Raw genomic sequence first — 13372 nt, 5'->3', positions numbered from 1 at the left:
ACGGCACCGTGCTATCACGATACAAAGCCTAGTGAACGATTTCTATGACTTTAAAAGTCCACAAGGAAGGGAAAAAGTAGATGACAAATCTCTCCCAAGGATCACTTATAACATTACGAATACGTTGTGCAAATACTTGACTGCCACTCTGATTTGGGCAACGTTGGAGACTCCTTAACTAAGTGGAAAACTAAGTGAGTAGGTAAAGAAGGAAATGAGGCTGATGATTGCTGAACCTAAAGCTGGCGAGATAACATCTCTATTGTATGTTAAGAAACATATTCCAATTACGAGAAAAGCTCAAATGATTTACAAATGATAACGACAATGACGAAGGTAATGATTCAACCTTTCCCGCTTTTTTTTTCCCAAAGGCTCAACGAGTCATTTTACGTCTTGAGTGTGATCTAATAAATGAGGGCAAAATTCTGTTTCTTCAATTTATTTTACTTTCAAGCAACAGCTCCCTAGCAGGATACCTAAGTATTAACTGAACACCACATCAAAAATATCTTGAGCAGAGCGTTTCCGAGATGAAAACATCTTATCCATTATGGTCAACCTCATGCTCTCGTAACATCCAATCACTCGTGTATGTAAGAGCACTGTCTGTTTTTATGTGTAAGTTAATACCCACATCATTTCCCTTCACCATTTCTTTAAAATAAAATATTAAACTTGAGAAAAAGGCTCTGTCAACCAGCTGATGTTCCTTATTAACTCTTCATCACTACCGTAAAACTTAAAACCTCGATTCAATATCCCGTACCTCAAAAGCTTAATGCAGTTATTTTTCAATTTTCAAAGACTGGCAAAAACAGAAGCTTCAATCAATCTTGGATTATTGTCTTGTGCTAGCGCCTTAATAGGAAAGTTCTAATTCTTCGTGTCCAGTAACCTTCTGCTTGCCGTCCCATCACAGTACTATATGCGGCATCATTAACGTTTAAAGCTGCTGGCTCATTAGTAAGATGTCATACTATTAATTCTTAACTTGATCACCTGCAATGCTTCTAAGGATGGCCAATCCTAAACCATCTTCATTTCCTAGAAAAGTGCTGCTGAGTTTTTCTATAACTCAGCAAACTAGCATTCAGTGGTTATCGTCTCTTGTAACGCGCCTTTTAACGTTAAAAGAGAAAAGTATTTAAACCATCTTAGCTCCTCTAAAGACGGGTTTAAAAATCTTTTCAGTCACAATCCCTTTTCGACTAACAGCTGATTGAAGAGCCAGTTCTGTCATCCCGTACTACAAAAGGAGAACTGAAAAATATAGGCGCAGGCACCCTTACATAAATCAAATCTTTTCGACAGTCCTGTTTGAGTTAGATCAGTGAGTAATCTCAAAAACCGAACTTAAATAACAAAACTGTTTGTAAGTTACATTTGTTTGCTGTTGATGTTGTTCCGCATATTTTTTTCGTCAGTTTTTGAGATTATTCAGCGTCTTAAAATAAGAGGTATGCTTGAGCTAGAGAAGTAGAAGGATAACAGGATTTAGCACAAATACGTTTCTTCAGTTACTTTGAAGTAATAATATAAAAATTACAAAAAAGAAAAAAAAACAATTACGTGAAAAGCGAGTGCTTTTTAATGGTCGGTTCGCCACCACAGAAATTATTTCTGTAAAAGTAAGTAAATTCAGGTAATTGTTTTAAAGATACGGCTTCCAGAATGCGAAAATAAGTACGATATAGCCTTTTAGAAAAATGAGCACGAACTTGTTAAACACCCTTTACACGAATATCCAGCTCAAACATCCTTCAGTGGTTCAAGTCCAGGTCAAGTCCAAGTGTAAATGAGTTTGAAGCTACTTGTGATGATTGTCAGCGGACAGAGCCTCCGGAATGTGAGGACTGGAACCTAGGGATGTCACAGAAAAGGGGGAATTTAGACTTAATTCCAAAGAAATTTCATTGCAAAGTTGAAAAATCCTCACTTGCGAAGCGTCATACTGTACCATGCTGGTTTAAGATGTCGTAACAATAAGTTTGTAATTAGGTCGGGAAAAAAATATACAAACAAAGAAGGGTGAATCATTTTGGGAATGGGGAAAGTCATCAGAGAGGGGTCCATGGGGTACTGGGGGCCGGGGGTAGAATTTATCCTCAGGATGCATCCCTAATATGTGTCCCCGGAAACAGCTCATCTACGTACCAGTCTCACCCAGTATTCTCCTGCGGCTCTCCTTTCTTTTCTCGTGCGTCAGGTGCAGGGGTCCCTGGACTAAAGAGTACACGTCGTAAGTCACGTTATCACTCAGCTCACGTTTCCCTCGGCCACTTGAAGGACATTTCATCGAGCATTTGGAACCTGGGTTGGTTGCATTGCATACAGTCACTTGGCAGTGGACGAAAACAAAGGGATGAGCACTAATGAACTTAAAGGCTTCCACGCTGAACCGCTGAGCACGAGAAGAAGGCGATGAATGATATTTCACCGTTACGTCACTTGGGCAGCTAAAGTAAAGCAAATTTCCTTGATGAAGGTGAAACTATGCCTAAGAATATCCTTAACAAAAGTTTTTTTTTTTAACTTATGTTGATCATCATGGAATTCAAGATTACGAAGTGTTTCCAATTTTACTTACTTGTAACTAACTATTACTTGCTTAGGAAAACGTCTCAAGTAACCGCAAAATAAACCAAGAGTAATTTTTCGAAAGGAGTAGAAATTAAGTGTCCAAAAAATTTATTACTAAACATACCCTTTCTTTATAAACTCATATTTCAGAGAATTCTTTTGATCCCGGGTGGGCGTGGCATAACATCGATCAGCCCTGACTGACAGCTTTTTGTCATCTGTTGCCACGGATACCTCAAAGTACAATCGTCTGTGCAGCTCCACAGCAACAGGGAAATCAACTTTCGTGTAAGGATTCACAAATGCCTTGTTGTGAAACATTCTCAACGACAGTGTCAAGTTCCCTTTGGCCTTTTCTCGAAGCTCAAGTGTTGTTTTAATTGGCGTCCAACCAAGCGATGAAACTATACCATGCGCTGAGTAATAGCAGCTGAACTGCACTTTTATGTCATGTACGCGTGTTACAGCACTTTTAGCGGCCACGGGTATTTTCAGTGTGTTGGAGTAGATGATAGCTGTGGGTGTATATCTGCTGACAGTTTTACAGCCCGTCAATGATGTTGTAACGCTAAGGTGGGTCCGTCCTTCTTTGCCTTTACATTTGGTGTCCAGGAGTCGAAGATTCTTTAAATCAAGACCACGGAGGAGGGTCTTTGGGATGACAATGGTCATGGTTTTATCGCCGCAGAGGACATTTACTCCAGGAGCTTTTAGTGAAAATATACAAGTATAGTAGTATAAACATACAAAATTTTAGAATCGGATGGTACATACAATCTCGATTGGAAATATGTATAAACCAAAAAAAAAACTGAAATAACTGATTCGAAACAAGTAAGTTGACACAAAGTAGAACATAGGCATGCGTAGCATGCAAAAGTTAATTTTTTTGCTGTGTGGGTTGAGAGGCGACAGTTTGTATACTTAATGTTTTCAGTTTTGCAACTGAAAAGAGCATAACTTTCAAAAGAACGAAAATATCGCATCACTTCACCTTAAGAGAAAGACAGAAAAAACCTAATTTATCTGAATTCACACAGATATTTTGTGGTCTATTACCTAAATATTTCTAAGTAAAAATGAAATCGGTGCCACGCTTACTGTTGTCTACTTCGCCGCTGTTGTTTATTCTCGTCAGCCAACGCCCTCCATTTCCCGTTGGAGAGAGAGTGCGTTGCGTGACGAGACCAAATAACGGTTGCAAAAGAAATGCTTACCGCCGTCCCTCGAACATAGAGAAAATCAAAACTATTCGTCTATAATAAGTTGCCTAAAAAAAAATTCCGCGTAATTTTACTACGAAAAGCAAATTGAAACTCTGTTGTACCTCTACTAGACCATAACCAAAGATATAATGCGATCTCGAATAAGTGAAGATACACTGAACAAGAGCAAACGATAATATCAGAGAGGGCTCCTTGATTAGTTGTTGCCCATCTAGACTTTGCCCTGCGTGTGAAAAATAAGTAATAAAATGCAGGTTGTTTTAAAAGGAATTAACAAGCGACTGGGTTAAGTTCAAGGTAGCTAAAGGCGAATTTTATTCGTAGAAAAAGTCAAAACGCAGGAGTAATGGAAATGATGGAAACTAAAGGCCCACCTAAATGTGGGACGTCAGAGCAGCAAAGCTGTTACAAGGCCGATTAGCACGAACTCAGCCAGGGCTCAATTTTAATCTAGCTATCTTTATTACTTTGTTCAAATGCCCTTTTGGATAATTTTCTCTGTTCTTTTTAGGGCATCCTATCTTAAAATTGTACACAAATAACATTATAATGAATTTTCTTTTAAAGCTTTCAGATTTCAAATCAGATTTCAAACTAACCCTGGGTTATCTTAACCCAGCTTTGAACAACCCGGCCCACGACTCACTACACTTTGATTTTGGTTCTTGTGCGTGCAAGGTTAAGCAACCCAGCCCAGCCCATACTCATACCCACTCCCAGCACCGGCGTAGGAGCAGGTGGCAAGAGAGCGCTGATTTCGCTTACGGTAAAACCTCAACAGGAATGCCATCTGAGCCCGGACTTCGCTGTAAGACAGATCAAACTAAAGGCTTTTCTTATCCCGTAATAAATTTCCTGCACCATGTTGCTGCCAGCCCAGGACAGACTGACCCGCCTCAAAAGGAAGACATTCTGGAATCTCCACTAAAGCTTAATAGCAACATTAAATACCAAAAAAAAGTTCTAAATTTTACAATTTAGCGTTTCCTCCAGAATCCACATTTCAGCATTACACTGGTAATCAAAACATGTACGTTTCACCCTTCTAACTTTCAGTGCCAAAACAAGTGTAAGACAACAATCATACCTACTGAGCAACCATACAACTCCATTCTTAGTGATATATGACCATACCATGCTGTTGGTCGGAGTTTAATGTAGCGAGCTTTGATGGGTGGGTTTAAATGGTGATAAACAATGCTGTCCCTGTCTTTATTTCCTTTGAATACCTACAAATACAAGCAAGTAAAATTAATAATCAGTTGCCACAGTCTCGCCATTCCTGTTGGATTATGCATGATTCTCCAATAGTTTCAACTAACATTTAAAATTGTAACGTGTTTATTGCACTTGTTGTAAATATGCAAGAGAAAGTCAAGAAACACCAACTTTGTCGCAATGCCATGCAGGCTAGATAATGAACTCTTCCATTGTAGACTGCATGATTAGGCACTTAGCCCCTTGGTATTTGCACATAACTTATAGGACTACTTGCAACATATTATAACTGTTATACTGTGCAACCGTAGGCATATATTTTTACAGTTTAAAGCCAATTTCTTGATACTACATTTACCTTAGGTGAACTCTGTCCTGGTACTTTATAGTAATAGAAGTTCACTCCATCTTCACTGTACTGCAGCTTGTATGCTGTTACCCACTGGCTCTGGGCATTCCTTCCCTGTGTTGCTATACTTGTTAATTTGGTGTAGCTGCCAAGAGCCACCTGTATCCATTGATTTTTATTGTTCTGCCGAGCTGACCATCCTCCTTGCTTGCCTCCACCAGCCTTAAAGTTCAGTCTTCCCTGGATTGCTGCATGATTTCCATCCCATTGCGAAGATGCAGTGACTTGAGCATCTTTAATGCGTCGACTCTCCAAACCAAGAGGTGTCGAACATTCTTAACAGAAATAAAGAAGGTAAAAGAACAATTCATGACTGCGAGTTTATGTACAGAGGTGTGAAGTTTGTTTGTGGGTAGGTACGTACAGTTTTATTGAAAAGTTAAAAGTTAGACAAAATTCGATCAAGCAGAAATTTTCTACCTATGTCATAATGTAGCATCTAACAATCTAGAGTTTCTTGCCACATCCATATTTCAGCATTATGCTGGTTATAATCAAACACGTGTTTCACCCTTGCAATTTTCAGTGCCAGATAAGTTGATGTAAGATAATAATCATACCTACTGTGCAACCATACAACTCCATTCTTAGTGATATATGACCATACCATGCTGTTGGTCGGAGTTTAATGTAGCGAGCTTTGATGGGTGGGTTTAAATGGTGATAAACAATGCTGTCCCTGTCTTTATTTCCTTTGAATACCTACATATACATGCAAGTAAAATTAATAATCAGTTGCCACAGTCTCGCCATTCCTGTTGGATTATGCATGATTCTCCAGTAGTTTCAACTAACATTTAAAATTGTGACGTGTTTATTGCACTTGTTGTAAATATGCAAGAGAAAGTCAAGAAACACCAATTTTGTCGCAATGCCATGCAGGCTAGATAATGAACTCTTCCATTGTAGACTGCATGATTAGGCACTTAGCCCCTTGGTATTTGCACATAACTTATAGGACTACTTGCAACATATTATAACTGTTATACTGTGCAACCGTAGGCATATATTTTTACAGTTTAAAGCCAATTTCTTGATACTACATTTACCTTAGGTGAACTCTGTCCTGGTACTTTATAGTAATAGAAGTTCACTCCATCTTCACTGTACTGCAGCTTGTATGCTGTTACCCACTGGCTCTGGGCATTCCTTCCCTGTGTTGCTATACTTGTTAATTTGGTGTAGCTGCCAAGAGCCACCTGTATCCATTGATTTTTATTGTTCTGCCGAGCTGACCATCCTCCTTGCTTGCCTCCACCAGCCTTAAAGTTCAGTCTTCCCTGGATTGCTGCATGATTTCCATCCCATTGCGAAGATGCAGTGACTTGAGCATTTTTAATGCGTCGACTCTCCAAACCAAGAGGTGTCGAACATTCTTTACAGAAATAAAGAAGGTAAAAGAACACTTTTAATTTTATAGTCATGCAAAATATGCAATGTGTTGGCTTGACATTTTGCAATACATCAGTTCTTGTGTAGATATAGTTACTGTAACAAGACTTCTTACCAGATAACTGCAGATGCAGAACCACACAATTCACGCTCACACAATAATTATAGCAAACAGTTCTCAAAATCTGCAAAATCTTACAACAAAGTAATTGAAGAATTTACTCCTTTTAAAGCATGCAGGTACAGTATCCTATGTGATGGATGAGATCTATGGAAAATTCCAAGATTGCTCTCAGGGTCATTAACTTCAAATCTAAATGAGAAATCCCCTGAATTTCATAAGTATAGCTCATCAAGAAGTCACAAAAACAATCAGACGTCTTAGCATAACTTGCACCATCCTGGGAACCAGTGACTTACTTCTAATTGCATTTTCCTTTATTGGAATTAGACAGGTGTTTTTGTAAACAATTAATGACATGAAATAAAAACTTTGTAATTGGGGCATTTCATAGAACAGACAGTTTAGCAAATTATAATGCTTTTAGTAAATCAACTTAGAAAAAGTTTGGAAAACATGGTTGCTTTCATGTCAAACTAACCAGCTGAAACTTGTTCTTTAGCAAATTAACACCAAATAGCCGAGAAAATAGAACCTCAAACTGTTTGGTTTTACTATAAATTTCTGGCTTTTGTGAATACTGTAAAATTGGTGTGAAATACTAGTCCTTAACTAACTTGAACCTACAAGATAAGAAACATCTCAAGTAAAATATATTGTCATGTTATCCCTACAAAATGACTTTCATCATAATGCAAGCAACAAAATTTACCGCATGATGTGGAAAATAAAATGTTTGCTACCAAGTGCTTATATTTACCAGTACCAAATGTTTGGTTCACCAAAACATTTCCTTAATTTTGTACATCTTTTGTCAATCAACTGCACATCAACATCCCTACCCTTTAATTCCGTCTACAAAATCCCCCAAAATTAGAACTTTAGTTCTAGCACCCAGTTGCAATCCCTAGATAATATTTATGTGTTAGCAGAACTGTTTGTCAATTGACAATATACATGGATGAGGAGGTACTCCAAGCATAAGCTAATGTTGATTAATGACAAAGAGTAACAGTTACCATACCTAAACAACCATACAGCTCCATCCTGAGTGATATATGATTATACCATGCTGTGGGTCTGAGTCTGATATAACGTGCTTGGATTGGTGGGCTTATTTTATGATACACAATACTATCCCTGTCTTTATTTCCTTTAAAAACCTTAAATAATCAACATACAAAATCTAGTAAGATAAGTGATTCCCATAACAAATTAACATCATTGTATTTATCATTATTCTGTTTAGTCGAGTATTAATTGCTTATTAAATAACCCTTTAACTCCCATGATCTGGTTGTCAATTCTCACATCTCACTGTTACACATTTCCTTGTAAATTAGTTGCAAGAATTTGGTATTATACCAAGATAACAACTTCTACCTGATACATTTGAGTATTCTCATTACCTGTTTGCTGGATAGTGGATGGATATTGTTGGGAGAAGTTACATGGGAATCACTTCTGGGAGTTTAAGGGTTGAACAAAGCAATTCTTAGAAATGCAAAGCATAATCACCTACATGCCAACATTTTTTACAATTTTTAGTTGTCAATGTACTATTCAATTCAAATAATGATACAACATGAATATCAACAGATTTTTGTTCACTTAAAGGTTCATTTTCAACAGGTCGACTTGAGATATACCCAAAAAGCTTTCAATATGTGACACATGGCAATTTATGTACCTTGGGTGAACTCTGTCCTGGTACTTTATAGTAGTAGAAGTTCACTCCATCTTCACTGTACTGCAGCTTGTATGCTGTTACCCACTGGCTGTAAGCATTCCTTCCCTGTGTTGCTATACTTGTTAATTTGGTGTAACTGCCAAGAGCCACCTGTATCCATTGATTTCCATTATTCGACCGAGCTGACCATCCTCCTGTCTTGCCTCCACCAGCCTTAAAGTTCAATCTTCCCTGGATTGCTGCATGATTTCCATTCCATTGTGAAGATGCAGTGATTTGAGCATCTTTGATGTGGCGACTCTCCATACCAAGAGCACCTGAACATTCTTTACAGAAATAAAGAAAGTGAAAGAACATTTTTATTTTACAGTCATGCAAAATATGCAATTTGTTGGCTTGACATTTTGCAATACATCGGTTCTTGTGCAGTTATAGTTACTGTAACAAGACTTCTTAGCAGATAACTGCAGATGCAGAACCACACAATTCACGCTCACACAATAATTATAGCAAACAGTGCTCAAAATCTGCAAAATCTTACAAAATAGTAATTGAAGAATTTACTCCTTTTAAAACATGCAGGTACAGTATCCTATGTGATGGATGAGATCTATGGAAAATTCCCAGATTGCTCTCAGGGTCGTTAACTTCAAATCTAAATGAGAAATCCCCTGAATTTCATAAGTATAGCTCATCAAGAAGTCACAAAAACAATCAGATGTCTTAGCATAACTTGCACCATCCTGGGAACCAGTGACTTACTTCTAATTACATTTTCCTTTATTGGAATAGACAGGTGTTTTTGTAAACAATTAATGACATGAAATAAAAACTTTGTAATTGGGGCATTTCATAGAACAGACAGTTTAGCAAATTATAATGCTTTTAGTAAATCAACTTAGAAAAAGTTTGGAAAACATGGTTGCTTTCATGTCAAACTAACCAGCTGAAACTTGTTCTTTATCAAATTAACACCAAATAGCCGAGAAAATAGAACCTCAAACTGTTTGGTTTTAATGTAAATTTTTGGCTTTTGTGAATACTGTAAAATTGGTGTGAAATACTAGTCCTTAACTAACTTAAACCTACAAGATGAGAAACATCTCAAGTAAAATATATTGTCATGTTATCCCTACAAAATGACTTTCATCATAATGCAAGCAACAAAATTTACCGCATGATGTGGAAAATAAAATGTTTGCTACCAAGTGCTTATATTTACCAGTACCAAATGTTTGGTTCACCAAAACATTTCCTTAATTTTGTACATCTTTTGTCAATCAACCGCACATCAACATCCTTACCCTATAATTCTGTCTACAAAATCCCCCAAAATTAGAACTTAAGTTCTAGCACCCAGTTGCAATCCCTAGATAGCATTTAATGTGTTAGCAGAACTGTTTGTCAATTGACAATATACATGGATGAGCAGATACTCCAAGCATAAGCTAATGTTGATTAATGACTAAGAGTAACAGTTACCATACCTAAACAACCATACAGCTCCATCCTGAGTGATATATGACCATACCATGCTGTGGGTCTGAGTCTGATATAACGCGCTTGGATTGGTGGGCTTATTTTATGATACACAATACTATCCCTGTCTTTATTTCCTTTAAAAACCTTAAATAATCAACATACAAAATCTAGTAAGATAAGTGATTCCCATAACAAATTAACATCATTGTATTTATCATTATTCTGTTTAGTCAAGTATCAATTGCTTATTAAATAACCCTTTAACTCCCATGATCTGGTTGTCAATTCTCACATCTCACTGCTACACATTTCCTTGTAACTTAGTTGCAAGAATTTGGTATTATACCAAGATAACAACTTCTACATGATACATTTGAGTATTCTCATTACCTGTTTGCTGGATAGTGGATGGATATTGTTGGGAGAAGTTACATGGGAATCACTTCTGGGAGTTTAAGGGTTGAACAAAGCAATTCTTAGAAATGCAAAGCATAATCACCTACATGCCAACATTTTTTACATTATTTAGTTGTCAATATACTATTCAATTCAAATAATGATACAACATGAATATCAACAGATTTTTGTCCACTTAAAGGTTCATTTTCTACAGGTCGACTTGAGATATACCCAAAAAGCTTTCAATATCTGACACATGGTAATTTATGTACCTTAGGTGAACTCTGTCCTGGTACTTTATAGTAGTAGAAGTTCACTCCATCTTCACTGTACTGCAGCTTGTATGCTGTTACCCATTGGCTATCAGCATTCCTTCCCTGTGTTGCTATACTTGTTAATTTGGTGTAACTGCCAAGAGCCACCTGTATCCATTGATTTCCATTGTTCGACCGAGCTGACCATCCTCCCTGTTTACCTCCACCAGCCTTAAAGTTCAATCTTCCCTGGAATGCCGCATGATTTCTATCCCATTGTGAAGATGCAGTGATTTGAGCATCTTTGATGTGGCGACTCTCCATACCAAGAGCACTTGAACATTCTTTACATAACAAAAATAAATGATTAAAGACATATTGATAGGAATATGCATGGGAGGAATAAAATTATTCATAGCTCTGCCTAGAATTGTAGCTGTTGCTCTAGAAATGTACTTCTTGACTTCAGTGGCAGGGGTAGATGTGTTTATAACAATAGTCCATTTTACAGTTGTGTGCTTGGTTGCCAAGCCTTTGAATAGGAGTAAGGCTAAGGGTGACCTTGTTATGATACAAACCTTGCTGCTTTTCAAATGTGAATTCAAAGCACAAATGATATTTTAGATCTTAAAAGGAAAGTGGCCCATTTTATCTGAAACTCTTCTTAAATGGATCTTTCAACCCTTTTACACCTTTATACAAAATTATATTAATTATCATTATTATTATTTTTTTTTGTACTATTATTTTAAATTTTTTTTGGTCTTTTTTCTTTACAACACATGTAAATATTCTCTGACCCATTGTAAATTATTATATAAATATTATTGTATTACAACAGAATACCCTCATATACATGTAGGGGAGCCGTAATCATAAAGTGTATTGTATTGTATTGTATTGTAAATTACTTGGTTATCATGCAAACTAGATACTGGTCTCTATCATAACAAGGTCACCTTCAGCCTCACTCCGAATCAAAATCTTTGTGGCTAAGTGCATAATTGTAAAATGGCCTATTGTTTTAAGCATGCATGTCAAGGTGTGTTGTGGGTTAACTGTTTTTTGGCAAGATTAAATCAAACCTAAACAATTATTGCATTTTTGTATTAAGAATTGATTGATAGTGCCTTTGGCACCTTAAAGTTTAAAATGGCATACTTAGTTTGTGAGAACAATTTTTCATAAGGCTGCAATGGAAAATGTAAGAGAAGGAGAAATTTCTTCCATACACAAGCCTTGTGTTTTATATTTGGAAATGAATCTGATCAAATAGGCGACAAAAAGTGAAAAATTTCCTTCTCAAGCACAATAATGTTATAAATAATAGGAACGAGCCTATAATCAGAAGTTATTTTGAAAACTTGTTTGAAGTGGATTTTGTATTGTCTGCATTCTGCAGTATTAAACATCACCAATTCCAATTGTAATTTAGGTTACTTTCCAGATCAACATGTTCAAAACTGTATAAACCATAGTTATATATGTAGCAGACAGCTTTCACGTTTAGTTGTACCACTTGTAATTTTAACCCCTTAACCCCTAGAAGAGTTTAACATGTAACTTCTATTTATAATATCCATGGATAATAATTATTATCATCATTACTTGGATACTGAACATTTCTTGGGCAAATTCTATTTCAACTAAAATTGTATTTTTTTTTCTTATTGTATAATATAATTTGGCTCTGTAACTTGTCTGACCAGGAGAGATCAAAAATTACAATACATGCATTAAACTAAATCATAAAGTTTGTTAATAATTCACTTTCATCCAAAACGAACTCGAAGAAACCAAATTATCGAACATAACGTAGTTCAAATCGCATCTTAGAAAGCACATGGACTTGTTACTACAGGATACGCTTCCAAAAGTCAAGAGAAATACGATCTTTCCACAAGTCACAGCCACAAAGTCAATTTTATACATGCCACCTACATACAACATTTCGATTCCATATCATTCGGGCACCATGAGCTTTAAAATCAGATGCATAACGCGTTTGTCAATACCGTACCGTAAAAAAGGCTGTGGTTATTCATCTTGGTAAATAACAATAAAAGCTAAGTTTTTGCGTTTGTCTGACGATGTAGTCACGTGTGATGTGGATCGCGACGTTTCGACTGCATACTGCTAGTCTTCTTCAGGCGATGAAGACTGAAGAAGATTAGCAGTATACGCAGTCGAAACGTCGCGATGTACATCACACGTGACTACATCGTGACACAAACAAAAAAACTTGGCTTTTACCGAACCGTAAATAACAAAAAACTGAGAGTGAACATACAGTTTACCCACGCAAACACCTTTCCTAATTGCGGCTCCGATATTCAGCGATTCCAGATATTTTCATTACCTCAACAACTAACTCACTTACATCGATGTACGATCCAGTACCAGCTGGCATGGATTGCTAAAGTTTGTTTCATTTAAGCTATCAATATTTGCCACCATTTTCGCTCCTTCTTCACAAAGCCTCCACGAACATCGGGTTCACCTTTCCAAATCGATAAGCAATCGGCCAAACCGAGTAATACAACCGAGCTCATTCCGAGAAAAAATGTTAGTCTGATTCATCTTAACTCTTCAACCTAC

The 13372-nt window shown here is 36.8% G+C and overlaps 1 protein-coding gene across 2 annotated transcripts; it reads right to left on the bottom strand.

Annotated features, from left to right (window-relative positions):
• Positions 1 to 436: 436 nt before the first annotated feature.
• LOC131800079 (uncharacterized) lies at positions 437 to 13275 on the bottom strand. 2 transcript variants are annotated; one of them, XM_066173304.1, is made up of 12 exons: positions 13155 to 13275; positions 10793 to 11118; positions 10127 to 10265; positions 8640 to 8965; positions 7974 to 8112; positions 6486 to 6811; positions 5997 to 6138; positions 5386 to 5711; positions 4897 to 5038; positions 2708 to 3290; positions 2158 to 2459; positions 437 to 1863 (listed from the first exon to the last, which is right to left on the bottom strand). In XM_066173304.1, exons 2-12 carry the CDS (start codon positions 11096 to 11098, stop codon positions 1811 to 1813), a joined length of 2784 nt encoding a protein of 927 aa, XP_066029401.1. In that variant the 5' UTR covers positions 11099 to 11118; positions 13155 to 13275; the 3' UTR covers positions 437 to 1810. The 2 variants fall into 2 exon arrangements, with proteins under 2 accessions (XP_066029401.1, XP_058973738.2); XM_059117755.2 differs by lacking the exon at positions 13155 to 13275 and adding an exon at positions 12795 to 12914.
• Positions 13276 to 13372: the final 97 nt, after the last annotated feature.

This window comes from Pocillopora verrucosa, chromosome 10 (assembly GCF_036669915.1).
Source record: "Pocillopora verrucosa isolate sample1 chromosome 10, ASM3666991v2, whole genome shotgun sequence".
Lineage (NCBI taxonomy): Eukaryota > Metazoa > Cnidaria > Anthozoa > Scleractinia > Pocilloporidae > Pocillopora > Pocillopora verrucosa.
This window is presented reverse-complemented; position numbering and strand designations above follow the sequence as displayed.